Below are 27,077 nucleotides of genomic sequence, written 5' to 3' on the forward strand. Positions count from 1 at the left end.
GTAGTGCCGTTTGCTGGAGGAGCAGGGGAAGGCAGCCGGCCCCTGGGTGCTCGGGAGTGGCAGCAGTTTGCTGCTGTGGAGTTGAACTTAATGCACCAAACGTTTATTTGGGCAGTGGAAGCCGAGGTAGCGCGCGATCGGCAGGGAGGGGTCGCACCGGAGCATCGCCGGCCCTGTCTGCGCTCCCTACAGTTATCCTCCTCTAAGGATGGCTTCACCTCTAATCTCTTAAATTTTAATGGTGTGTGACCATCCGAGCAGAGCCATTGCAACAAATCCGAGAGCAATAGCAGAAAGAAAAATGCTCTGGGCAAGAGAGAAGTAAGCAAAGTGAGGCCCCACCCTCTTTCCCAGAAAAAAGCACCAAACATGCTCAATAAATGCGAAGGTAATTTAAAATCTGAATCCAGGAGACAATGTGACTAGGATTTCATTACTTAAGCAAATGGATTTGCTTTTAGTGGATTCAGCCACAGCCTGAAAGAAGCTTTCCCCAAGGGGTAAACATTTTTCCTGCATTTGAAAGGCTTTCTTGCGTGTGGGGTGGGGAGTTGGAGGGGGGGGATCAGGACTGTGGCTGCCCACGGAGCACCTTTATTTTGGGCAGATTTGGGCATCCCCAAAGGTCTCCTTTTGGGCTGGTGGTTTTGGGGAGCCCCTGGGGTGGGGCGGGGGGGATGCTGGGGGGATGCTGGGGGGTGCTCGCCGCCCCCGCCCTGCGCCGTCCTCCGGCCGCAGGAGTTAACCGGCAGCAGTGCCAGCTCTGCAGACTGTTTGGAATAGTTTAAATGCTTTGACACTCTGGATGTACTAGATGGCAGGGGAGGCAGTTTACAGCGTAATTCATATGCAAAACTGCACTATAAATTTAAAACCTGTCTCAGTTGCCGTGGCACCACTAAGCATTTCATCAGCATACAGTACAGTATTTCTGCCATCTTTGTTTGCATTGCAGTGACTCATCAAAAGTCTGTCTTGTACCAACACTGAGAGCATTCCTCTGGCACTGATATTTCTCTGTTTTTAAAGCTTCGGTTTGAAACTGGCATTTACTTCAGGTCCCTAATCAAAGGGCTCTATTCATTGCAGAGAGCAGCCTGAATGTTAATCTGTATCCGGCCTATTCATTTAGATGCTGTGCGCTGCCGGGGAGATTTGACTTGGTAAAAGCTTGAGCTACAGCAGATACAAACCCAGGGTTTGATACTATTTTTTTTTTTTTTTTTTTCTTCCTCCCCTCCCCTGAGCGATCGTCGTCGCCGCGTATAGCGTGGCGGCCGGGGCGATACGGAGGGACGCAGAGCCCCTCCGGCGAGCGGCCGCGCTGGCGACGGGCACCGCTGAAGGTACGTTCGCTCCGAGCCAGGCGAAGGGACCGGGAACTTCCTTGCTCGGAAGAATTTTTTTTAACCATGCAGATACAATTAAATTGGCTCCGAGTGTGTTCCCTTTTCTTCCTGTTACCCCGTGGCCTTGCAGATAGGTCTTCTTTTTTTTTTTTTTTTTTTTTCCCAGCAGTGGGAACAGAGCAGCTCTTTGTGGGTTATTATTTTCTTTTCAGAGATTTTTTTTTAATCTTTCTCAGATAAACTTCTTTTTTTTTTTTCTCTCCTTTTTTTTTCCTCTCCTGTTTTTTTTTCTTATATTGTTCTTACGAGCTCTCAGTACTAGTTAACCATAGTTTTTCTTTGGTAGTATTGAAGACAAACAGGATTTTAAATCTCCTGGACTCTTGCATGGAGCTTGGCGGGGGGGGGTGGGGGGGTTTGGGCTCCGGCTCGTGTCGGTGAATCCGCAGTGATTTGCTTCGCCGGAGTTTCAGTGCACGGGCTGCACTAACGCTACCTGCTCTGCCGTTGCATGGGGTTTGTGCACGAGGTCCCTTGGAACGCAAGGCTTTATTTGGTCGGTGAGAGGAGGAATTATCCCCATGGCCAAAAGGTACAGCTGGCCTCCAAGAGCGGTGGGATGCAAAGCCGGAGCCGTCGCCTCGACCCCGTTTCGTGTGAGGTTGCTCAGGGGGTCCCCAGTGCCGCTCCGGTCCCCCTGGCCGGGGGGCGATGGGCTGGGGGGGGCCGGGGGCTCCGGCCGCAGGAGGGGCTGGGCTGGGGCTCCCCTTGCCCCGCTTTGGCTTTAGGGGAGAAAAATAAGAAGACAACTTGATGGGTGGCTCGCTGCAGCACGTTGGTTTGTGTTATTGGGGCTCAAATATCTGACTTAATTTGGAGATAAGCCTCGTTTTGTTGGCGGATAAATCTGTTGAGAAGGGGTTTAACTGTTGAAATGCTCCCTCTTTCTGGTGCAAATGGGAAGATTGCTTTTCAAAGTGCTTTTTTCCTGGGAGCTGTCGCTCTGCTCCGGCAGAATCCTGTATTTATTTCAGGCAGAATGGCACATTGTTTTATAAATATCTTTTCTGTAGTTTCAACATAGCTGCTGGTTGTTGTGTTTCTTATATAATGCCACCCGAGATCTGTCTGACTACCTTACGTTTGCTTTACTGTTCACTCCTCTCCCATCACTGTTCAGATTTTCCTGCATAAAGTAAAAACCCCGGGGGAGTAAATCAGTGGTGCTTATTTCAACAGACCACAACTTGAAGAAAATGCTTGCATTTTTGGAATGTCCTTTGCCAGCCACCAACAGCATTTCCAACGTAGTTTGAAAGCGTCGATAAGTAAATTTTATAAGCGATTGCTTTTCCGCGTCGGCTCTCGGAGCTTAGCTTTGAGCCTGTGATGTCGGGTGAGGTGGGTTCCTCTGCTTCTGCCTGCTTCAGTGAACTGTCTAAAAACGCTATGCCTCTCTCCCTTCCTTCTCCGTTTTTCAGATGTGCCCTACTTTGGATATTCCTGCATTGAATGTCTGAGGAGCTCCAGCCGATCCTGAGCCATGTCGCAGATGTTGCACATAGAGATTCCCAACTTTGGGAACACCGTTCTGGGCTGCCTGAACGAGCAGCGGCTGCTGGGGCTGTACTGCGATGTCTCCATCGTGGTGAAGGGCCAAGCCTTCAAGGCACACCGGGCTGTCCTGGCCGCCAGCAGCCTCTACTTCCGAGACTTGTTCAGTGGGAACAGCAAAAACGCTTTTGAGCTGCCAGGTACCGTCCCCCCCGCTTGCTTCCAGCAGATCCTCTCCTTCTGCTACACCGGGAAGCTGACCATGGCGGCGAGCGAGCAGCTGGTGGTGATGTACACGGCGGGCTTCCTGCAGATCCAGCACATTGTGGAGAAAGGGACGGACTTGATGTTCAAGGTCAGCTCTCCCCACTGTGACTCTCAGACCACCATGATTGAAGACCCCAGCTCGGAGCCGCAGAGCCCCTGCAACCAGCTGCAGTCGGCCTCGGCGCCCTACGTCATGTCCCCCTCCATGCCCATCCCGCTCCTCACGCGCGTCAAACACGAGAACCTCGAGCTGCAGGCAGCTGCCCTGCCCGGCCTGCCCGGCAAGCGGCCCCTCGAGCCCGGCGCCCGGGATGGGGCAGGCAGCGGTGGCCCCAACGCCGGTCCCCTGAAGCTCTCCCGTGTCTCCTACTACGGGATGCCCAACCTGGCCACCCTCATCCCCAACGTCCAGCAGGTCCAGTACTCGCAGGGGGAGCGGACGAGCCCCGGCGCCAGCAGCATTCCCACCACCGACAGCCCCACCTCCTACCACAACGAGGAGGACGAGGAGGACGACGAGGCGTACGACACCATGGTGGAGGAGCAGTACGGGCAGATGTACATCAAGTCCTCGGGAAGCTACTCTGGTAATGGACGGTTTTCTGGGTTTTCTGCTCTCCTTCGGTGGTTGCTTGGTCCTTCTCCAGCCAGCATGGCTAGTTTTGGGCTTGTTCATCAGGCTTTTTCTGTCTTTGGGGGCTTCGTTTGTTTATTTACATAGCACGGCGCAGAAAGCGGTGCACGTGGTGGGCTCGGTGCTGGTGTCCGGGTACGGCGTGGGCAGGTCGCCCCGCGCCATCGCTCATGGGCTGCGTGCCCCATGTGAGAGGCTCTTTAGGTAAGAGAGGCTGCGTCCCCCGCCACGGTCAGCTTGGCCCTTGGCTTTTTGGCTGAGGCTGCTGACAAGCCCGGTGGTTACGTGAGCCGTGTGGCGGTGACAGCCATGCCCTGGCGATGGCTGAGCTCGCCTGCCGTGGGTCATCCGAGAGGGATGGCCGTCCGCAGGAAGGGAAGCGTCAGCCCTTGCCAGCCCAGCGGAGGTCAGATCGTCGGTCTGGGAGTTAGTCTTCAGCGAGGTGCAATGCACGTTCCCTCTGTCCTGCCCTTTTAGAATAAAATTTTTTAAAAAGTGATGAACGCATACGACATTTGGAGGAAGGGAGAAAAACATCAAATAAATCATTTTCATGGATGTTAATTAGGAGTATCTGCAAAAAGAAGGAAAGAAGGACTTTTATTCCCACTAGCCTGAAGTGACCCCCCCTTTCCTTTGCCAGCCTTGCCGAGTGCATCGCTGTCAGAAAAGGAAAAGCAGTTTGGGGGCTTCGTGATAATATTTTATTTCTCTATTAGGTGAGTCCCTGGCTGTGCCTTAGACAGAGGAGGTGGCTTCGCTTTGGTGGTGCTCGGCTGGGAGCTGCCGGCTCAGCGCCGGGGCAGGTGCGGGGGCACGAGGCCCCTTCCCTCCCGCTTCCCGTGCAGGAGAGGGCTTCCTCGGGCGCGCACCCCCAGCCCCCCGACGCCTTGCGGGGCTCGGACCCCATTGAGGAGCCAGGGCAGGTGGGGGGTACAGAGCCGGGGGCTCAGGACTGGAGCGGGAGATGCCTGGCTGGGTTGCTGGCGTGCCCGCATCCCGCGCAGAGGCAGCCCGCAGCATCCCGTGCAGACGAAGCTGGCGGCATCCCGTGCGGAGGCTCGGCCCCGGTGCAGCGGCCTCCCCGTCAGAGCTGCAGGTGTTTGTGGTGGCAGCTTTGATCCGCGGGCGCTCCCCGGGGGGGGACATCTTCCCGCCGGCTCTGGCAGCGCGGAGCATCCTCTTGCCTGGAGCCGCTTTCCCCGCTACGGTTCTGCGCTGAAATCGCTGGACTGGTTTTGCAAATATTTAGTTGGAGAGCTGGCACGCTTTCCTCAAAGCCCTTTGATTTTATTCTTAAGCAAGGGAGAAGATTTGACAAATAAGGCCCTTTCTGTTACCTAAAGCCAGGCTTTCCTGAGAACTGGCTCATCCCCATCCTGTCCCAAAGAGCAGGAGCCCAGCGTCCCCTTGGCATGTCCCCCTGCCAGGCAGCAAGCACATAAGCAACATTTTCCAAGCGTTTTTACCCAGCCGTATGCGAAAGGGGGAAAGCATACTGGTAGCAGTGTTACTATTTTAATATTAAGAAATATTTGCTGAGAAAAACAAGACAAGCCAGTTGTAGAAAATGAGCCTCAAAATCCTGTCTGCGCTCTCTGCTGCGCTTCAAGTCCCAGCGGTTGGAACCGGGCGGACGAGGAGGAGTGGGATCAGGGGATGCGGACAAGGTCGGGGTCTTCTCCACGGCTGCCCACCCGGCAGGAGAGGGGGCCCCGTCCCTTGGCTGCTTTTAGAGTCAGACCAAAGAGAAATCGGGCTGTTTTCCTGCACACTGGTTTTGTTTTTATTTTGCTTTGCACTTCCCTGCTGCAGAGCATGCGGTGAGTAATGTGGGTTTGCTTTCAGCGCCCGGGCTTGCAGCGTTATCCCTCAGAGCAATGGGATTATACCCTTGGACATGGTGTTTTCCTTCGCTGTCACGGGGCCAGTTCGTGCAGTAACAGAACAAAATAAATTCAGAAGGTGAGGGCAGGACCGGCCCCAGGACGGTGGAGGCAGCAGCTATTAGGCTGTACCTAATTCTTGTGGTGTGGGAGTCATCCCACTTGGAAAAGTGAAAATACGAGCAGCTTTTTCGGGCGTCGCTGGAGATGCTGCAACCGTCCAGCCCTCGCGTCGGAGCCGGGCATCTCGCAGCAAAGTTTTTTCCTACTTGGTTTCTGTAGGGGGAAGACTTGAACCGCACCGTGATGCTGAGGCAAGGGCCATGCAGGGAGGAGGCAGGTCGGGATCGCGGCGCTGCCCGTCCCCGCTGTAAGGCTCTAATATACCACATTTCTGCTAAAATATCTCTTCTGCACCAGCACATTTCAAGGGAGTTTCCTCTTTTAAATAAGCCAGCTATAGTATCAGGCTTCCTGGAAAAGAGGGCACACAAAAAAGAGATTAAAAAAAAAAAACAAACCCTAAGCTATTCCATTATGGTTTGGACTTGTACAGCTAACTGTGTTTTAATTACTTGGGATAAACTGTACCCTCAAAAGGTGCAGAATAATAAAACCATAAGATGGAAGAGGGAAAGCCAGCTAATCCTGCTCCTGGCATGTAGATCCCGACAGCCTTACAAAGGCCTGGGGGAGGGGGGAGCCCTTTAAAATAGTGATTGCCAAGGTTTCCAAGAGCCCCATTTGTAAAAACAAAAACAAAGCCAAAGAAGAGCACAGCAGATGAAGCCCTGAATTTCAGAGAGGTTTGGGTTGGTTTTTTTTTTCCCCCCCTTCCTTTTTCTCTGCTTTTTCATTCCCCAGCCGAAGCGTTGACTGAGCCAACGCCAGCGAGCGTGTGGTGGGACGCTGGGGGTTGATGTTCTTCGCGTCCCTTGAGCATCGCTTGCCTTGGGCATCGCCCACCGCCCCTGAGGCTGGGGAAGGCGCTTGGCAGGACCCCGCTGAGCCCGGGGCAGGCGGCACGAAGCCTCTTCTTGCCCCCAGGCTGGGGGTTTTGATTTATTTTCATTCACCCCTTTTTTAGAGTCAGAACCACACCGAATCTCCAGAGCTGGGATCAGAGAGGCAAGGAGCACATCATCACCTTGGCCAAGGGTTTGATGGTGGTGGAGGGAGCGAGGAGGAGGTCTTGGGAAGTGATGTGCCACCTGCACCAGTGGCACGGGTGTGGTGGAGCAGGGAAAGTGTTGGACCTGCAAAAGGAGCAGCGGATAAATGAAGGGATAAGCCCAGTCTTAAATACAGTCCTATGGGAGGGTGAGGTTTAGGTGTCAGTAGACAAGGTGGCACCTTGCAGAGGGATGTAGGAAAAGGTGCATCGGCTCCCACCTGCTTCTGGCCGCATTCGGTGGCCGTGGTGTCACCGCCGCCGTCCCTGTGCCCGCCTGCTGCTGTGGCAGGCTGGGAGCATCGCCGTAAGATGGCTCCTTATTCTATAACTCAATGTGGTTGTGGAGAACGTGCGGGCCTTGAGGACACGAGTGAGACTTAATGAGGTTTCTAGCATCTGATCTGAGGAATGCACAACTCCAGAAAATATTAAACAAAAGCAAAGTATTTTTATCCATCTTAATTACAGCGTCGTGGGCCTGATCTGAAGTGGGTTTCAGCAGGACTTGCAGATGCTCGGCGTTTCTCTGCACTGAACCGCGTTCTTGTCAGTCAGCTTGCTGCTTAGCAGATGCAGTTAATTTAATTTTGACAGGCGCAAGCGAAGTTGCGCGAGGGTCCGTCCTCCTCCCCTGCTCCTGCTGCGCCGGTTTGCAGGGGAGAGGAGAAATCTTTATGCAGCAAATGGCTGGAATGTAAAGGCTGGACTTGAAAGTTATGAAATCCTGAACTGACAAGAGCAAACTTCATTAAAAATTCATCTAAAATAGCCATTATAGAACAGTTGTGGTAATTAGCTGAGAGAATAGTTCTCTCTCCTGGCCTCTGATTCCTGACAGTAAGGAAAGAGGGCAAGAAACAACCCAGAATCCATAATAAGCGGCTCCGGCGCAGCCCGGGCAGCATCCTGAACCAAGCCTGGGAATGCCACGCCGCAACGATGTAAATCACGGCTCGCGACGCCAGGTAATTGCAGCCGTAATGAAGTAGCTGGGTCTGACTGCGCCGAACGGCGATCTGATCCTGCCAGGACCAGTGCCGCGCGGTGGCCGGTCTGACGCTGCGCCGCGCACGGCGGGATGCTCGCGAGCAGAGAGCTCGTGGGTTTTGTAGGAAATAAAGCGGCGAAAAGAGGATGCCCTGTGGATTCGCCAGAGCGCTTCTCCTTTTGGCTTTTCCTTGAGGGTCTTTGAATGGCTGCAAACAGCCCCGCTGCTGCAAGTGCCGCTGTGTGCCGACGGGCGCCGGGCAGCGCCGGCATCGCCCATCCCGGCACGGGGACCGGTGGTGCTGAGCAGCCGGGGGAAGGCAGAGCCCCACGCCGGGGGCGCGCAGCCTCTGGCCTTTTTTGGCGTTAAACTTCCAGTCCCGGTTTCCTCACCGTGAAACACAGATGTTTAATTTTAGGTTGGCAGATGTTTCACTCCTGGCTGAGATCCGAAGCGAAGGCGAGATAGGGGTATTTATAAACCAGTAATGTTTTTCCTATACTAATTCCAGATTACCTCCCTGTATAAATAGGTCACAAATCAAATCTCTACGTTCCAGTACGTTGTTATAAATGTACTATTTGTAAAACGTAAACTATCCCGGTTGGGACTATATCATATATCTGTCCCGCGGTGCATGCGTGTGTCCTTTGTGGTACAGGTTTACGTACGCAGGCAGATGCTGGTGATGCCAGGGCTGCGGCGGGGATGCTATTTTTGGGGTAGTCTCCCTGCCAGTGGAAAATAGGCTAATGGGATAAAAATGTTTGTAAAATATTGCTATTTGAAAAGAAACTTCTCGCCGTTTAGAGAACAGGGGAGAATTAGCCACGTGTTTGCGTACGTGGTTGACTGGTGGCGGAGCGATGGAGATGGTTTTGTAGCCGGTGCGGTGGACCAGGGCTTGTGACTTGTGGTTCTGTGTTGGGGCTCTGTAAACGTAAACTTTTGGGTGAGCGTCCGTCACTCTGATCTTTCTGTATCTCAGAATCCCATTCCTAAACCAGAAATAGTTGTTTCTTACCCATGGGAGTATGTTGAAGTCTATATCCAGTAAGTGGTCAAGAGGAGAACCCAGACTGGTGGGAACTGGGGGGTTCATGAATAATTTTGAAGCCCTGGTGTTTGGATTGTCAGGAACTAAGGAAATAAGTGAACAGTGGTGCCAGGTGCGTGCCAACAATTCCCAGCACTGCCAGACCCCGGGCACTCGCCCGAGCAGCTTGTTGCCCGTCACCGATGAGGGTCAACAGGAGCTGTGTGGGCTCAGCATCCCTGGTCCCAGGCACCTTGGGCGGGACGTGCAACCGTCTTGGTGTCACCAAAACCATCGTGGGCTCAGCAAGAGGGTGGTGTGATGGACCTCTAAGCCAGACGGTGTGTTTTAGGGACAAGGAGGACACATGCCCCTAGCATCACGCACAGCCTGGAGCCGTGGAGCACCGGTAATTCCCACGACTCCAGCTTTCCTCCGAGCATGGACCGGTGAGTTGGCTTGAGGTTGCTTTTTCAGCCAGAAAAGCCGGGATATTTCCTATTCTGGACCACTTGTTGCCAGCTGCGGCATCCATATAAGTTTGAGATGAAAGCATATATCTGAATAAATAAAATATATCAGTGTTTGGCTGGCAGCTGTCATTGCTTCCTCTGTAATGATTTCCTGCCCCTCTCCGCTAGCTGGTAGGCTCCTTTCTTGGTCGAGAACAAAACTGTATTAAACAATACTTCACATTGTTTGCCCTTTCATTCAAAGGGAAGGAGTTGCTGCCCTCCGAAGATACAAATTAATTGGAAGTAAATACTATCCTGTTCTTCAGAGCATAAAGGCCAAACAGACCGGCTTTCTTTGAAAACATGGGACCAAAGTGTCTCTTGTATCCTGCTTCTTTACATAACCGATTGCTATCTGCTGAATTGAGGTGGCACTGAAAGGCCTAAATCTTTGGTCGTTTTTGTTTCGTATTGAATTGTTGAATTTGTGCTAGGGCTTTAATGGAAACAAAGTCCAAAAAATGATTCATGCCCATGTTTAATAAGAGATTTATAGACAGCGAGCCAGCAGGACAGATGTAACCAAAATAGAGTAGTGGATTGAGTGACGCTTGGCCTTTTTAGCCCAAATTTTAGTTTGTTTTATCAAGTATTTGATTTCACAGGAAGAAATCTAAACTTCTCAATGGCTCCATGTGTAGGAAATGAAATGTCTTCAAAAGCAAAGAATTTCTTCAAGACGGGATTGTCACCGACCCCTCGGCACAGGTCTTAGTGCGGCAGCATTTTTTTCCTGAAAAGCTGCTTTTCTTTCAGGAAACAGGTTTGACACCAAACCCTTCGAAATTTCTCCAGGAGGGTAGCGTGAAGACAGTGCTTGTGCTGATCTTTCTCTTGCCAGCCTCATGATTGCTACCTTAGGATCCGTTTGGCCCCAAATTTGGTTTTTATTGAGCATTTGCCTATGGAAAGTGGTAGAGTGAGGTTCCTCAGGGATGTGCATTTAGTACAAAAAGCTCTTGCCAAATTCTGTTTTACCCATAATAGCATCATGCACCCATCTTTCGTTGCCACTGTTGAGGAGGGGAGCGGAGCGGAGCGGAGAGGATGGGATGTCCCAGTCTGGTTTCTGGGATTTATCAGCAGAACAGTAGGGCATATGTGGCCTATAGATAATTTTACCTTTTAGTTCAGCCTGTGTGTAACCTGGAGGGGACTCTGGGTGAGAGCTGATGGTGTCCTCCATACCTGCTGCTTCCTCTCCCCTCGAGATTTGCATTTATTTTGCAGCGGCCCTTGCGCCACTGTAGCCTGCCTTGGTGAGCATGCCTTGCCAGAGCCAAAAAGCCTGCGAAGGACAGCAGAGAGGGCCCTCCCTGGGTGTTGGTTCCTCCATACCTAGTGCCCATCTGCTTTGGATTTGTTTAAGCTGGAAAAAATACTAGTATTTAATTGGATCTATCACTGTTTGAAAGCATCAGAAATAGAGCAGGTCTTTTAGATGCTTCCTCTGCGTGAGCAGGTGATGACTCCCATCTCCAAGGAGAGGGTGCCTGGGTGCTTGGAACAAATTAAAGAGGGAAATAACTGCAGTTGGTGAAAATTCCGTGTGTCAGTGGAACTGCACATCAGCACCACAAAGCCCTGCCACTTTGCACAGAGAGGCCGTGATGGCAAGAGAAATGAGTTTTAAAACATAGCGTGAATTGTTCTGCTGCTGTTGGTCCTTAATCACTGAAGGAAATGGTGCTCTGCCGCGGTGCAGCTCCACGAGCAAGGGGCATCCTCCTGGTATTCCAACTTTTTAGGGAAGGAGGGAGCGGTGAGGGGATGCTTCCAGCCCCGTGCCTGCAATAGGATGCCACAGCACAGCACGGCGTCGCGGGGCATGTCCTAGTTAGAACACTGCTCCCATTGTACGGGAGCCATCACCCTTTGGTTACTGCAGCAACAAGTCTGCAAAACTTGTTATTTTATCTAGAGAGTGGAAAATGTCCCCCAGAACACCGAAATAATTGCAGGAAAAGACACCTCTTGAGTAGGAGACATTTTGAGTTCAGAAAAGCTAATTTCTGGGGTTTTTTTTCTTCTCGCTGTATTCACAGATATTGAAGCACAGAGCTGGGTTTGATTTTATGTGTGGCACTTGCCACATTATCAGACCTTTTTGGGGAAAAAAGACGGGTCGTTGTAGAGCTGGGCTGCCATTCAGAACTGTCATTCAGCTCCCACCACGTCCCAGTGCAGCTGGAGTTGATGGACACCCATGTCAGCCCTCTTTTGCTGTCAAAAATTGCAATTTTAAGCAAGCCTGTGGACTTGCACTGTAAATGTACTTTAGCAAGCAAATCCTCTGTACGCCCACAAGACCCAGACATGTGTGGTGCTGGTAGGCCAGCTCGGTCGTTTCAGCTTTTCGACGTTAATGGTTGCTACTGGGCTGTGGTGGGCTCCGGGGATGGTACATCGGGGCAAGTCACAGCTGCATCCTGGCAAAACCCAGTAATTTGGTTTTGAAGCTACAGCTTAATAACATTTTTTTGGCTTGTTGGTTGGGGTCCCTCTTGTTTTTGAGAGGAAACATTAGCCAGCAAAAGGCAGAAGAAGCGAAGGTGCTTCGGGAGGTGAGCTGGAGCTTGCAGGAGGTGGCTGGTGCGTGCCATCCTCAGGGGAGGCAGTGGGTGTCTGCAGAGTCTGACTTTTAACTTCAGCAGGAAAAAAAAACATCAAGAGAAGTAGTTACGGTACTGACGCAGGTATTTATCAAACTCGGGTAATTTATTGCCTGTTTTAGAAACCCCTGGTGAAGTAACCCACAGTTCTTCTGGGAGTGTCTGGGGAAGCCAGCCCCGTATGCTGCACTTCCAGAACGATGCCAGCTGTGCAGAGTTGCACATTTTCACAAATTATTAACTTAGGAAAAGTTAAAGCATAATGAGATTCCAAGAATCCCTCTCGCAGAACCTGAACACATGTACGAGACTGCTGCGGTAGTGGTGGGGGAGACCAGGGCATCTTTCCATGCTGTCAGGTGGCATCTGCCCTGCGGTCGATAGCCCTGGGCCAGTGGTTGTATTTCTGGAGGGAGGAATACTTCAGGAGCTACCTGCAAAAGTCAAAATGTGACCTTCTGTTAATGTTATGCCTGCATAATAAACTCTTCCAATGCTTTTCCCTCTTAATTTTTAAGTTGCTCAAGAGAAGCCAGAGCAGATCCCACTGGAGAACCGCTCCTGTGTCCTCATACGACGGGATCTAGTTGCTCTCCCAGCCAGTCTTATCAGTCAAATCGGATATCGTTGTCACCCAAAACTCTACTCGGAGGGAGATCCTGGAGAAAAACTTGAGCTCGTTGCAGGTAATAAGGGGGTGACTTTTCTTTGCTTGAGAATGCCTGGAGATCCCTGCTGTTTTCCTTCTTGAAATGTGTTCTTCATCTTGCTTGCACCATTGCTGGAGTCATGCATCTTGTGTGCCCTTGCTGTGTCTTTCTGGATTATTCATCACCAATCATCTTCTAAAAAGTTCTAAGTTTCCTTTAATTTGCTGATAAAAAAATGTGCCATTAACAGGATTTATTAAATTGAATTAATTTAGCATTTTAATTGAATTCTCCAGCTTGTGTTCTTTCTGATTGGTGTGGGCTGCATTGCAATTGTGTTTTGATTTAGATGCACAGATCTGAAGAAAAAAAAAAAAAACAAAAACCCAAACCCATTGCATTATAAGATTTACAAAGCAATGGAGATAAAATTTGTGTCAGTGAACAAGCTTTGAAAAACCTGTAAAAGTTTTTTTAAAACTTGGGGGTGTTACTAAATGGTCAAATGCTGCAGAAGGAAGGAGGAGAAGGAATTGGGTTTGGTCCTTTCTTCTGTCTTTATTTTCATTTTGGGGGGCATTTACAATATTGGGAGAATTCCCTGCTTCTCTGTAAAGGATTTATGGCCAACTTGAGATGGAAGATGGTGCTGTTTAGCTTTTAATGATGCTGGTGGTGTAGAGCTGGATAAAGAGAGAAATCCAAGAGAAATTGGATGCCCGTGAAACGGTGGCCGTGCCCGCCTGCAGCCCGGGCACCCGAGTGCTGCACAGAAGACGGATGTTTGACTGGGGTGTCCAGATCAGATCCCAGTTTAAATAATTATATTCTGCTTTTGTAAGTTCCCCCCAGCTTCTCTTTGCTGCCATAGTCCTCTCAGCTTGTACGCTGCGCTGTTGTGAAGTTTTTCCCTTGGATGTAGCTATGTTTCGATGAAGCGGTCTTTGCACGACAGCCCGTACCTGCTGCCCAGGTGGGGAGGTTTAATTAATACCGGTAAAGGCCTTGGTGCAAAGAGGACATGTAGCAGCACAAGCAGTCCAAATCACTTGCCTTTTCTTTCTGGTCATTTATCTCTTGGTGAGTAGCATGATTTTATTTTCAGTCTGTAGAAGGAATCTGGATCTCAGGGGATGCCCAGAAAGGTTTCCATCAGATCGAGGATGGGTTTTTGGTGGAAGGCAGGAGTCAAACGCACACGCTGTAACACGGCGTACAACCACAAGTATTTATTTTGTATCCGGAATATTCATTTTGTACCCATTTACGTTTTAGGTGAGACTTCTTAAAACCATCAAGTGGTGCAGCTTATTTTCACAGAGAGGGCTGCAAATTGGCTCAAGGCAGCTCCGCTTGATTTGCATTTTTCAATCTGGAAAAAAAAGTAGATTAATATCTCTAACCGATAGCGGCTGCCTCGGTTATTTTTTATTTATTAAGGCGAAGTTACCCTCGGTAGCGTCTGGCGTTCCCTCTGATGGCTTATCTCTCCAAATACAGCTGCCAAAGAAAGGCTCCGCAGCTAATTGCTGCCTCAAACCTGGGGAGACCTGGGAGGGGGGCTTGACCCCAGAGCACGCAGGAGGATCCTGCAGCGAAAGTTTTCCTCAGCTCGCCATATCGGAGTATTCTCCTTTTGTCTCCGATTTTTCGTGCCGTAATTGATTCCGCAAACATCAGCGGCTCTCTCCGAGAGCGCCCTCAACAAGCCTGGCCGTCGCCGTAGGACATCTGATGGGCAGATACAGTGCCCGGAGCGTGGCGAGGAGCAGGATGGCTCTGAGCTCCGGAGCGACGCTTGCTTTTCCTGGGGCAGGACCGGTGGCCTGGGCTGCCCGCGGCGGCAGGGTTGGTGCAGGCAGCTGCCGTCCCCGGGCAGAGGGTCGCGCTCGGGGAGCTGCTGGGTGCCTGCCCGGGCGCAGCCGGCCGGCGTGGGCTGCTCTGCAGCTCTGCCTTCGTCCGGCACATCGGGGACAGTAGGCTCTCCTGGAAAACCAGGAGGTAATTTTATTTCCCCAGTAGATGGTTTTGTATCTTGAGAACAGAGCGTGTTCTGGATCCAGATACGACCCATTATTTAATCTTAATTAAAAGCAAACACCAAAACCCTCTCGTATAGCAGAACGCTTGCAAAACAGAGTAACCTCCCCCTGCAAGCCGATGCGGAGGCAGGAGCGGTTTGGTCTGCGTGAGCTGTGTGCAGCGGAGAAGTGTTTGATAAGAAACCTGCTGCAAAGCACTGCCAAAACCCTGGACATGTGAAGCCGCTTTGGCAGGGGCTCCTTTTTCTTCTGGAGAACAACCTTAAAGGCAGGGTATTTCAAAGTCAGCAGTTCCTGTGCGTTGGAAGGAAAATTCCCTGCTCGCCAGAAGCATCAAGAGGTGATGGGCTGGGGTTTTTGGAAACAGATCTGTAGTGCAACCGAGTACCTTTCCTGTGCTACACGGGGTTTTTTCCTTTCTTTCTAGTCCTATGTTCTGTGATCTTTAACTTGAGAAGAGAAAAGGCCAAATGGATTGGGGTTTTCTTCCTTCAGAAGGAATAAATAATCTGATCTGTACGTACAAAATCACAGAATAAAGCCTTGCACTGTGTGTCTTTGCAAAAAAAAAAAAAAAAAGAAAAAAAAGAGTCCTTTCATTTGACTTCCATAGACTTCCTTTCTGTACAGATAAAATTAGGAATTATTATTAGCTGGGACTTGCCAAGACCCCAGGGGACTGCGATAACAGTCCCTGCTAGACTGTTCCAAAAATCCTGCCATCCTTGTTGGGCTTTCGTAGCAGCACGTGAAGAACACGCTCCGTCCCGTGTCACACCGGCGTCAGGCCCGAGCGGCGCAGGCGGAGCGGCTTGTTGGGGGCTCGGAGGCGGTGCTGTCAGCAAGGCGAGGGTTTAATTCGGAATTCTCCTTCTCCAACCCTTCCAGGCTCCGGTGTTTACATCACCCGGGGGCAGCTGATGAATTGCCACTTATGTGCCGGTGTCAAACACAAGGTCCTTCTGAGACGTCTTCTGGCCACCTTCTTTGATCGGTACGTGCTCTTCGTGCTCTCCCAAGGGATTCAGTTTATTTTCTGGTGTTTTAACCACGTTACTAGATAATGTGTCACGAGTGCTTCATCGTCTGCATATGCTGCGCTGATTTCTCTACTTTTTCTCAGTCATGCTTGAACCTGAGCACCCGTTTCTCCGATTCCTTGCCTTAAAATCATGTAACGTGGTGATCCCTCCGTAAAAACCTAAAGGGAAGAGGACGGTGTCCCCTTGCCATGCGCTGTCCCCTGGGGTCCTCGGTGTAAGGGTCCTTCTTTGCCTTTCTTGCAGGAACACGCTTGCCAACAGCTGCGGAACTGGAATCCGGTCCTCCACGAGCGATCCCAGCAGGAAGCCCCTGGACAGCAGGGTTCTTAACGCAGTCAAATGTAAGGAGGGAGATTTACTGCTGCTCTGTTGGAACAGCATGCCGAGAGCAAAGCCAAAACCTAAGCAGGGAAGGCCGTCTCTGTTGAGTAACATGGGAACTATATATGATGAAATTAGGTTATAGGAAAATTAATTTATTTTTTATTTTGCATAATTTGGAGGGGGGGTGAAGTGAATATATTTATTTTATTATTTGTTTGGCAGTATCTTAATATAAAACATTATTGCTGCTTGACTATTTTGCTATATTTTAAAGCACTGATTTCGCAGTTAATTATTTTATTGATAGGTGCTCTAAGATGGAAATTGAAATTATGGTTTTGGCAACATTCTGAGCTTGATACCACTGAAACAGGCCATCTCCCTTTGCTGCCTTTTATGCCCTAGGGCTCTGGTTCTGCCAGATCCCCTGGTTTACAGGAGCAGAGCGTGCAGCTCCCATCCACCTCCCAGAGACGTCCTCCGCGCATCTCTCGGAGCTGCTGGCCCCGCGGTGCCCGGGCCGTGACGGTGCCCGAGAGCAGCCGCGCTTTGCGGTGTCCTGGGCTTTTGGGGCTGTTGGTCTTCAGCAGTAAATGGGCCCCCAGGAATTGGGGAACCCACTGACCAGCCCTGGTAGCGTGGGAGGAGCTGCTCTCCATCTCGCCGGCAGCCTTGCTGTTAGGTTTGCAGCCTTATTTCCTTGAGTATATTTTGTAAACTATTTTATGTGGTTGGGTTTTTTTAAAAAAAAAAGGAGAGCCCTGCTGCAAATAGTTGCCTTTTTAAAAGGTTGCATAAAGCAACAGGAGCTTTTAACACGTGAGCTCCACGTGAAGTTCTGCATCGTGCTGCGCGGCTCGGTTAGTTGGTCTGTCCGTAGAGCCGCTGAGCTCTGTCTCGGAGCTGCGGGTCCAAAAGGTTCAGCCTTTTAACACCCCTTCTGCTGTCCTGCAGGTAAGATCCCCTGTGTTTGCGTGGTGACGCAGCACCCTAACTTCAGCCAGGGCTGGGATGCGCAGGGCTCCCTGACATGCCCTTCCCTGTGCACGTTTGTGCCCAACGTCCGGTGTTTATCCAAGAAAAGCAGAGTTTTGTTACTTCCATCATTCCATCAAGGTAGTTGAATTATTTATGGCAGGCACCAGAAACAAACGGTTAAATATTTGGCTCTTGCAGTCACCCTTGAATACAAGGAGCGTGCTGTGGGACAAAAGGTGCTTGCTAGTGATGAGGACCTGGGTGGCAGAGGAAACCCTGATGGGTTCGCACAGCAAACCCTGGTGGGTCAGCGCAGTGAAGCCCGTTTACCGTGGGCTTGGTGTACGGTGGAAAGCAATGTGTTCTCTCACCCTTGCGGGATTCTGGATAGTAAATCTTTATGTAAATAGTATTGGGCTGGAAAATGAAACTTTAAGCAATTATATTAATTATTTTTTATTTTTAAGATTTGGAAGACAAATCTTTCCCTAATTGTTGCTGTGCTGCTGAGCTCCAGGGGCCTTCCAGCCACCCTCTGAGATCTGTAGCACGTGGAGAAAAGGGCTAAGATGGAAGTTGTTCAATACATGAAGGCAAAATCGCTAGACCGTGCTGTTAGTGCTTGCCCCTAGCTTGTGCGTGGTGCTCTCCTGAGACGGGCTCCCAGTTGGCAGAGGAGAGGAGTTCACCCTGGAGAGCCCTGGGTCTGGACCTTCCAGCCTTGGTCCTTGCAAAGAGTTTCAGAGGCTGGAAAGGTGTTGTTGTCCAGTGACCGTGCCTACGACTCTCTGTCACCTGTCAGGGAACTAGATGACATCTTACTGCCTGAATTTTGTAGAGAAACATCCCGTTTCTCTCTCAACTCAAGCACAAGCTTGAGTTGATAAATACTCACCATGGCAGCGTGATGATGTTGCTCCGTAACATCAGGTGCTTGGCCCCCAGGGAGGAGCAGGGCTGCAGCCGAGGTATTGCTGGGCTTCTGCAGGGTGCGTGCCAGCTGACGTGCTCCTGCCAGGATCCTGGAGCAGCCAGGCTGGCCGGGCTGGTGGTCCAGGCGGTGCTGGTTGGCCCTGCGGTGGCCGGCACGAGGTGTGGGACGGGCAGAGGATGGTCCTTCGGGTCGAGAGCGCCTCTGAGATTTCCCGGCCCCGCAGCTCTGCCTGCACCACCGTGGTTTTAAGAGCCATTAATGGATCCACTGTTGAGGAGTTCGCGTTGACCTTTTCCGTGTCCGTCTCTGCTTTTGGCCATCCCAGCGTGCTGCGGCCGCGGTGCCGCGCTCCGGCTGGAGGCTGGGTCCTGCAGGCAGGAGCCTGGTACCTCCGAGGCTCGCTGGGTCCTTCTCCAGCCCCCTTCCCCATGCCACCTGGGAATGTTATGCCTCCTGGTTTTACCTCTCCTGGGTTGAGTCTATCTCGAGCTGAGGAGCCCTTGTTTGTAAGTCTCTCCTTGCGAGAGCTCTGGCCTGCGGGTGAACCCTATGCTCCGTGGCATCTGCCCGTGCTAAGCCTTGCGGCAGGTCTCTAGGACGGGGCAGAGGCTGTGGCCGCCTTCGTGTTGCTTTCTCTGAATCCTCAGCTCTATGTATCCCTGTCTTTGCAGTGTATTGTCAGAATTTTGCCCCGAGCTTTAAGGAAAGCGAGATGAATGTTATAGCAGCCGATATGTGCACCAACGCCCGCCGGGTCCGCAAGCGCTGGCTGCCGAAGATTAAGTCCATGCTGCCGGAAGGGATGGAGATGTACCGCACGGTCATGGGCTCCACCACAAACAGTGTCCCCCTGGATCCTGAATTCCAGCCCAACACTGCTCAGGTCTTTGAGCAGCGAATCTATGCAGAAAGGAGGAGCGATTCGGGAACTATAGTAGCCTTGAGAACTAACACAGTGAACGTAGAGCTAAGCAATGGATCCAACCAGTCCTTCGAACAGAGCGAGGATGCCGAAGGGGCTGGCTCTGTGATACAGGAGGCAGCTGCCACAGATGCCATGGCATCGGATACCCAAAGCACTCCGCAACCTTTTGAACAAGGTTCGGGCTCCTCCAGCCGGCCCGAAACTCCCGTGAGAAGACAAGATGGTACTTACGGAGGGACTTTATAAAGAGAGCAAACGTTTCGTGACCTATAAGGGATCTGTAATACTAAAGCTGCTTGCATGCATTACTAATACAAAACAAAAAATGTGATCAAGCCACTTACCTACTGAACTGCTACTGTTGCCTGAAAAAAATGTGATTTTTATTCTGCTTGTATTTAAAATTTATGAAGGAAATAATCGCATTCGTTATACTGTAAATGACTAGGTCTGTGGCGACCTACTTAAAAAAAAAAAAATATTGGGCTCCTTTTTTGATATTCCTGAGGTTAGTCTATAAGATTGTAGCTTTTTTCTTTTTTTTTTTTCTTTTTTTTTTCCTTTTTTTTTTTTAATTTTAAGAAGGGGAGGAGAAAAGCTAGCCACCCCCCCCAACCACCACCACGCCCCGTCATCACCACCCCATCCATTACTCAGCTCAGAAGTAAAGCCATCGTTAACCTTGTCCTCTAAACGAAAGTTTTACCGTCACTTAACAGGAAAGCGAGGTGCGTTAGGGTACAGGTGCTGTGACTGGCGATGTTCGTCTCTAGCAGAAGGGCTCTAGCCAAGTGGGACAGGGTGGGGGAAATCGTTAAAGGCTTCGGGTGTCGGAGGGAGCCCCTCGCCGTGGGTGCTGCGGCGCAGGGTGCCGTGGCGCCCAGCCGCTACCGGAGGCTGGCGGGGGCTCGGTGCCGGTGTCTCGGGGAGCTTTAGCCCGTTCCCCGGAGCAGGGATGGTTCCACGGGAGTTCAGGCTTGCACGTGTCAGGAGGACTGCGTGGGATGCAGGTGGAGACCCTGGCCAGTGTAGCGGTTGTTGTCGGTTTCTTTTTTTTTTCCCCCGCCCCAATACGGCCGGGTTTTGGGTTTGCTTTCTCTCTCCCTCCCTCCCAGCGACTCCTTTTCGTTTGCTTCTCCTTCCTTGCACCTTCACGTCACCCGCTTCTTGGGCGAACGGGCTCGCGTCGCCCCGCTGCACCCCATCGCCCCGGGGCAACGGGGCATGCAGGCAGGCGGGCCAAGCCCAGGGCCACCTCCTGTGGGGGGGGACTAGCCCCCCTCAGCCGCCTGCCAAGGGCTTTGGCGAGGAGTCTGAGCAGGGAAAGCACGTCGTTCTTGCTCCGAAGGGCACAGAGCTGGGAGCTCTTGGCGTCGGCTCCTGGCAGCATCCGCAGTGGAGACAGAGCATGGTGCAGCCGCTGGCGTGCGGGGCTCGCCCACTGCCCCCTGCCCTGCGCCCCGGGCCGGCAGCAGCCCGCTCTCGCTTTTTAACAATTTGAGGTATATTGGATGCAAAATGTTTTTTTTTTTGTAAAACAATTAGCTTTCTGCCCTTCTGTGAAGAGGTTTTGGGGAGGAGGAAGCGTTTCACCTCTTGCCCATCCTCCAGACAGGTCCTGCTGGGGAAAAAGCCCAATGTTGAGTTACTCGTCATTTTTTTCTGTTGAAAGCTGATGTCCCCAGGCTGTGTTGGCTTTGGTGGCCCCGGCTGGCCTCGGCTCTGTGGCGCAGGCGCTGGGATGGGACCTGCAGGTGCCCCTGGAGCCTGGCCGGGCAGCGGGTCCCAGCTCAGCCCTGCTTGCTGCCTCCTGCCTGCGTCGGCTCTGCCCGCTTGCCCTTCGAAATCCCCCGACGTGTCCGTAATCATTCTGCCGACCGGGCTCCGCGGGGCTCTGGGCACCGGCGCTGCCCGTGCCCGCTCGCTGCATCTTCGCCCTGGGTGCTGCCGCCGGGCCGGGGGACGCCGGGCACCCACCGGGCACCCGCCGGGATGCTGGGGCCGCGGTGCTCCGAGGGATGGGGCCGTGACGTGGAAGCCAAGTGTGGCTTTTTTCTTTTCTTTTTTTTAATTCTTATTTTTACTGTGACTAAACGGCCTGCTTTAATGGTATTTACAGCTTGTTCTTTAACAAGTTTGGGACTACGAACAAGTGCAAGGTGCACAAAGAGTCACTTTTGAAGGCTGCTGTGGCTGTGCTCTTCTTTCCTGCTTTGGTCCCTGAATCCAGACGGCGCTTTGCTCAGGGTTTTCTTCCTTCTTTGTATTTCCATTGGGAAAGTGGGAGTGGGGAGAGGATAACCCAACTTTTGCCCATTTGTTTTCTTCGATACTTGAAGCAGTTTTTTTGCATCCTAATAACAAAGCTGTCCGGCGCTTAAGCCTGTTCCACTGCTCCTTGCCCTGAGAAAAAAAAAAAAAGCAAATCAATGACGGGGTGGTTTCTGCCTCCCGTCTTGCACAGCTCTTGGGTTTTTGGCACAGCTTGGCTTGGGTGGACCGCGATGCCCCGGAGCGGGCGCCCTGCCGCCGGCGCTGGCGAGGGGCTGGCGCGGGTGGCGGCACGGTGAGCCGGTGCCGAGGTGCTGCCGTGCTTCAGGGGAGCGGGGACGAGCGCGGCTGGGGGCTCTATTTGCACTTTACCCACGCCAGCAAACAAAACTCACGCTCTCGCCAAAGCCCGGCGCCGGCGCGGCTCGTCCGCCGCCCGGCAGCGCCGCGGGAGGAGGGCGAATCTCAGCAGGGGGACCAGGGAGCTGAGCTTGGGGTGGGCTTCTTCCCCAGGGTTCGGTTCCTCGGCGCTGGGGCTGTCCCTGGCCCCCCAGCACGGCTGCGGGGCTGGCGGGGCTCGGCGGGGTCAGGTTTGGCTGAGGACCCCCCCCGATCCCCCATCACCTCCCCAAAAGTTCGGGTTTGCTGCAAGTGTGAGGCAAGCTGGGAGCGGATCCGGGCGTCGGAGATCAAAAGTTGTCCCTTCTATGTGTGTGCGCGCGCATATATATATATATATATATATATATATATAAAAGAGATCGCAAAGGATTCCTCCTCCTTTTTGGCACTTGCTGGGGTTTGGTGAGCCGGCCGAGCGCTCCAGCCGGGGTCCGTGGTGGCTGCAGGATTCATTCTGGACCAAACCCGCGCCCAGACAGACGGCCCCGGCCGGCGGGGCGGCAGCGGCAGTACTTGAACGGCTTAGGACAGAGAGTCTGAAGAGAGTCAAGTTGCACAGTGAAAATATATATTTTTATACCTAGCACAACTTCCTGTATATTTTTGGGGTTTTTTTCTTTCTTTTTTTTTCTTCCTTTTTTTTTTTTTTTTTTTTTAAATTTGGGTTTGTTTATTTTATTAATTATTATTATTAGGAAGGCAAACTTCTACAATGTGAAGGGCGTTGGGTTTTTTTCCTTATCTGGTAGATGAGGGCAAGCATTTTGCACTAATGTTTCCTGTGTGTGGAGGATTAATGGTATGTTTGAAAATGTTATACGGTAATGATTGTATTCTTCCGAAAAAAAAAAAAAACAAACAAAACAAAAAAAAAAAAGTAACCCCTTTAAAATACTGAATGTAAGGTGAGAACAGAGCAGTCCATCGATTGTATGCGGCTTTCCTGAGTGCCTTAGAATTTTTTGATCATTTTTTCCAAGGAAAACAGATGAAGAAGATCAGATCATAACCGACTCCTTCCTCCTCTTTGTTTACGACACTATTTTAAATTATAGAATTTGGGGCTGCTTTATAATGTGAATAGGAAACTGCATTCATCTAGGTCTGGTAGTGTAAAATCAAAGCATCAGTATTTATGGTATGTCTGCACCTTTATTCTTATGCTTGACTATTAGCAATATTACATGTATATTATATATCTAAAGTTATACCAAGCACCTTTAAAGAGAACGGAGCGTAAGCATACAAGTTACCTGCAGCTGCCATATAGCGTAGAAGCCAGCCCCTCTCCTCCCCGTCGGCGCCCCTTCGCACCGCCGCCCCGCGGCTCCGCCTTTGGCCGGGGGTCCCGGCGAAGCCCCCGGCGTCCCGGCGACATTCCCGCGCCGCTTCGGTGGCGCTGACGCCGGCGCAGGCAGGGGTTGCCCGCGGAGGGGGCTCGGGGAGGAGGGACGGTGCCGGCGTCGCCGGCGGAAGATGGGGAGCGGGTCCTTTTTTGCCACCTTGATGGTTTAATTCTTCTAACTGTGGTTTCACCCTAGAAATTTATTTGCGTGCGGGGCTGGTGGCGGGGAGCCCGGCCGTGGGTGGCACGCGCCGCGGCTCCCTTCCTCCGGCCGGGCGAGGGGTTCAACCTGGCCCCCCCAAAACTGGAATTGCCCGTGGCTTAACCGGCGTTGGAGGGAGCGGAGCACCCTGGCCGCGCCGGTTGGCGGGGGGCTGCCGCCTCCCCTCGGCCCTTGGCCGCCGGGGTTTTGCTGGGATCGCGTGTTTTTCTGGAAATAGCTCGCTGCAAGCGGAGAAGGGCCAGCGGGGAAGCGGGCCGAGGCCCCGGCGGCAAATCCCCGCCACCGCCTCGCCAGCCCGCGGCCACCTTGGGCTGGGCCCGCTGCTCAGAGCGTCGCTGCTGGCTGAGCCGGCCGCGCCGTCGGCGAGCGCGCCCCGAGCGTGCGGGGTGGGCAGGGAAGGGAGCGGGGAGCTCCCCAGCCCCGCTCGCCCGGGGGGGCCGACGTCTAACGCACTCACATTGGAAACCCCTCAGCTCCTCCCATGAGTTTCTTCCACTGTTAAGCGTTTTGCACACAAAAATTGTGATTTTTATGTCAAGGTAAAAGCCAAAACTTGCAATACTATTTTTAGCAGACAAAAAAAAAAAAAAAAAAAAAGACAAAAAAAAAAAAATTAATACATAAATAAATACAAACCAACTGAGTATAAATGTATAAATATTTTTGACTTGAACATTTGGATGGCACTTGATTCAAATAGAACATTAATCCTTTGGACAGAATGTTTGGGAAAAAAAAGGACTTAAAGTACAAGGTTGTTTTTAAAGCGTCTTCATAGGGTATTAAGTAGTACTGTAATTCATGACTGTTAAAAATACTTTCTGTGCTGTAAGGAAATCTCACAGTACCACTGAATTATGTTCCTCAACTGTCTCAGCCACAAACGATGCTAGCTTCTTTTTTTTTTTTTTTTTTTTTTGTGCATTATTCACTAGTATTTATGTGCTCTTACTCTGTATAGTTAAGACTGTTATTTTGTAGCCATGGCTGACACGATATATCGGTAACTAAAAAAAAAAAAAGAAGAGAAAAGATTAAGACCCCCGAGTTGGAACTGTGCTCATAGCTGTTTTCATATGATGAAAAATCCATTTAAAACAACAACAACAAAAAAAAAAAAACAACCCCAACGTGATCATTAATTGTAAAACGCTTTGTAAAATTCACATTTACAAAATAATAAAGTAAATGACAATTAAAAGCTTTTCTTCGCTCTGTTCTCTTTCTTGCTGGCTCGGGCGTGTCGTTGATCCGAGCGGGCGGTGAGCGGGGCCGAAGGGGCTCCGCGGCCCCGTGCTGCCCCGAGGGCTCAGCCTCCGCTTCCAGCCGTGACCCAAACCCCAGCCTCGGCCAGCTGAACGGTTTTGCTCAAATTTGGGGAGTTCCCTGCCCTGGGCTTTGCCCTCACCGGAGCTGGCTTGGGCATCTTTTGGCTTTTTTTCCCCCCGGACGTATCGCACGCTCCCTCCCTCCCACGCTCGCTTTATTTATTCTTATTTTTTAAAGTTGAATTCGCAGGGCCGCGGTCGGAGCGTGCCGCATCAGCCCAACCCTGCTCCGCTGAGCCCTGCCTGCCTCTTCAGCGAGGGAAAACCTTAACCGCGCTCCGAAAAAGACGGGCAGGTGAATAAATGGTGGTCGCAGGGGCAGCTCGGCCGGCTCCCCCGCTCCCGGGGCGGGAGCCGGCACCCAGCCCGCCGACACCTGTGACGAGTTGGCCAGGCCTCGGGCAGCGCAGGAGGAGGATGCTCCGTGGGCTGCGGCGTTTGCGGCTGCCTTCGCCGTCCCCGCTGCCGGGGATGAGCTGCCGGCGGGGACGGGGAGGACGCCGCGGCGGTGAGGCCGTAGGAGAGCGCCGGGAGGTCCGAGCTCTGCCTCGGGGCTCCGGGCTCGGGCGCTGGCTGGGGTTGTTGCGGCGCTTGACGTTGTCTTTGGGATGGGGATGGGGGGAAAAAAGGCTGCAAAGCCCCCGGCAAAGCCGAAGAGCCTGAGCTGCCCTTGCAGGGCGGGTGGAGCGGGGTGCAAGGGACCCCCCAGCCGGAAGGGAGGGCTGGGGGTGTTGGGGTGACTGGGCTGCAAGAGTGGTAATTCTGCTCTCCGTAATTTTTGTCTTTTTTTTTTTTTTTTTTTTTTCCCCGACCCAATTGGCCATAAAATTGCTGAGAAGCTGCATTTCCTCTGCTTAGCGCAAAAAAAAAAAAAAAAAAAAGTGCCCAAAACCACTTGCATTTGGGGTTTCATTTAATCTCATCTTACTGAAAGGAAAAACACAGAAACTTGGATGCTCGTGTACGGCACATACCGCCATGTTATATAAACCATTTCAAACTGATTTATTCTAAATGAGTTGTTATAATCAGAATTTTCCTTACGAGCAGCTTTCTTGCAAACGTCAGTATTTCAGAGAAAAAAAAAAAAAAAAACGACCACCATCATCCGACCGCTCCAATATTTCAAACTGATTACTTATAAACACCATTTCTAAAATTAGGTCTTTGGTGTGCGGTATTGTCAGAGTGGGTGTATTATGATCTGCAGAGAGTATAAAAAGATAAATGAGTTATTTAACCAAGTAAACGACGTTGCCGTAGAAATGTGCAGGGGGAAAGCGTGCGGGGAGGGGGGGCAGGACCGGGCTGTAACGTGCCTCGCATCGCGGCAGCCGCGAGGGGCCGGCACGGCGCGCGGGGAAACCGGTGGAGCGCACGCGGGGCGGATGGCGAAAGGTTTCCTCTTCATGTCAATAATGTTATTTTTATTGCTATTGTTATAAAACGGCTGGTCTCCCTCTGCCCGGCGCGGGGCCGTGATTTCGGCAGCGCCCTCCGCGCGAGAGGGCGGAGGCTGAGCCGCGGCGCGATGGGTGCACCCATGGGTGCGCTCTTCCCCTGGGCATTAAAAAATTATTATTTTTTTAATACTGTATTGGATCACAGCTGATTTCTGGGATGCACCCCTGGGTTTTAGACTCAGCCTGTCTTCATTTTCTTGGGATCTGCTCCAGAGGGAGAGACACCGGGGCACTGCACCCGCTCAAACTCTCTGAATTTGGCTCTCCACCTCCATCCCCGCCGGTTTTTGGCCCCGGGGTGTTACGGGGCTGCCCTGGCTGTGGGTTGTCCCCACCACGGGCCCCCAGGGACACAGCCAGGTGGGCACTGGGCTCAAGGACCACCAGCCCCAGGGCAGCAGGGACACTGCAGTGCCCTGTATGGCCAGGGTGAAAAATACATCCAGGTCTCTCACAGGGCCCAGCGGCTCCCTCCTTCTCCAGGAAAAAAAAGCCCAGATTGAGTGAAAGCTGTTCTGCTTGTTGCAGTCTCTGCTGGGCTGCAGATTTAGGCCGCTTTTTGATTTTTTTTATAGTTTATCTTTTCGAGCACTGCTCTGCACCGGCTCCTGATGAGGAAGGCGAAGGGGAGCTCATCACCCAGCGCGGCAGAGGAGGTGAGGCTGCTGCAACCAAACACGGCCAAGACGAAAGGGCCAGGAACTTGCTCCCGGGTACCTGGAGAAGTCCCAAAATATGAGCTGTAGATATGGGAAAGCAGGAGGCTCTGGAAGGCAGCTGGCCAGGACCGCATCCAGGAGGGCCAGGGAGCGGCACAGCCCCCGGCAGATATACCCACGTTGGCTGGTGCAGACGGTGTTGGCCATTGCAGAGGGTGTTGGCCATTGTAGAAGGTGTTGGCCATTGTAGAAGGTGTTGGCCATTGTAGAGGGTGTTGGTCAATGCAGAAGGCGTTGGCCATTGCAGAAGGCTTTGGCCATTGCAGAAGGCGTTGGCCATTGTAGAAGGCGTTGGTCAATGCAGAAGGCGTTGGCCATTGCAGAAGGCGTTGGCCATTGTAGAAGGCGTTGGCCGTTGCAGAAGGCGTTGGCCGTTGCAGAAGGTGTTGGCCATCACAGGTGTTGGCCAACTCAG

The 27,077-nt window shown here is 51.9% G+C and overlaps 1 protein-coding gene across 1 annotated transcript; it reads left to right on the forward strand.

Annotated features, from left to right (window-relative positions):
- Window positions 1-2,892: 2,892 nt before the first annotated feature.
- NACC2 (NACC family member 2) lies at window positions 2,893-19,157 on the forward strand. The gene is made up of 5 exons (XM_075716993.1): window positions 2,893-3,757; window positions 12,534-12,701; window positions 15,596-15,701; window positions 15,994-16,091; window positions 18,658-19,157. The coding sequence occupies exons 1-5, from the start codon at window positions 2,893-2,895 to the stop codon at window positions 19,155-19,157; spliced, it is 1,737 nt and encodes a 578-aa protein (XP_075573108.1).
- The last annotated feature ends 7,920 nt before the right edge of the window (window positions 19,158-27,077 follow it).

Source organism: Pelecanus crispus, chromosome 9 (assembly GCF_030463565.1).
Source record: "Pelecanus crispus isolate bPelCri1 chromosome 9, bPelCri1.pri, whole genome shotgun sequence".
In the NCBI taxonomy this organism is placed as follows: Eukaryota; Metazoa; Chordata; class Aves; order Pelecaniformes; family Pelecanidae; genus Pelecanus; species Pelecanus crispus.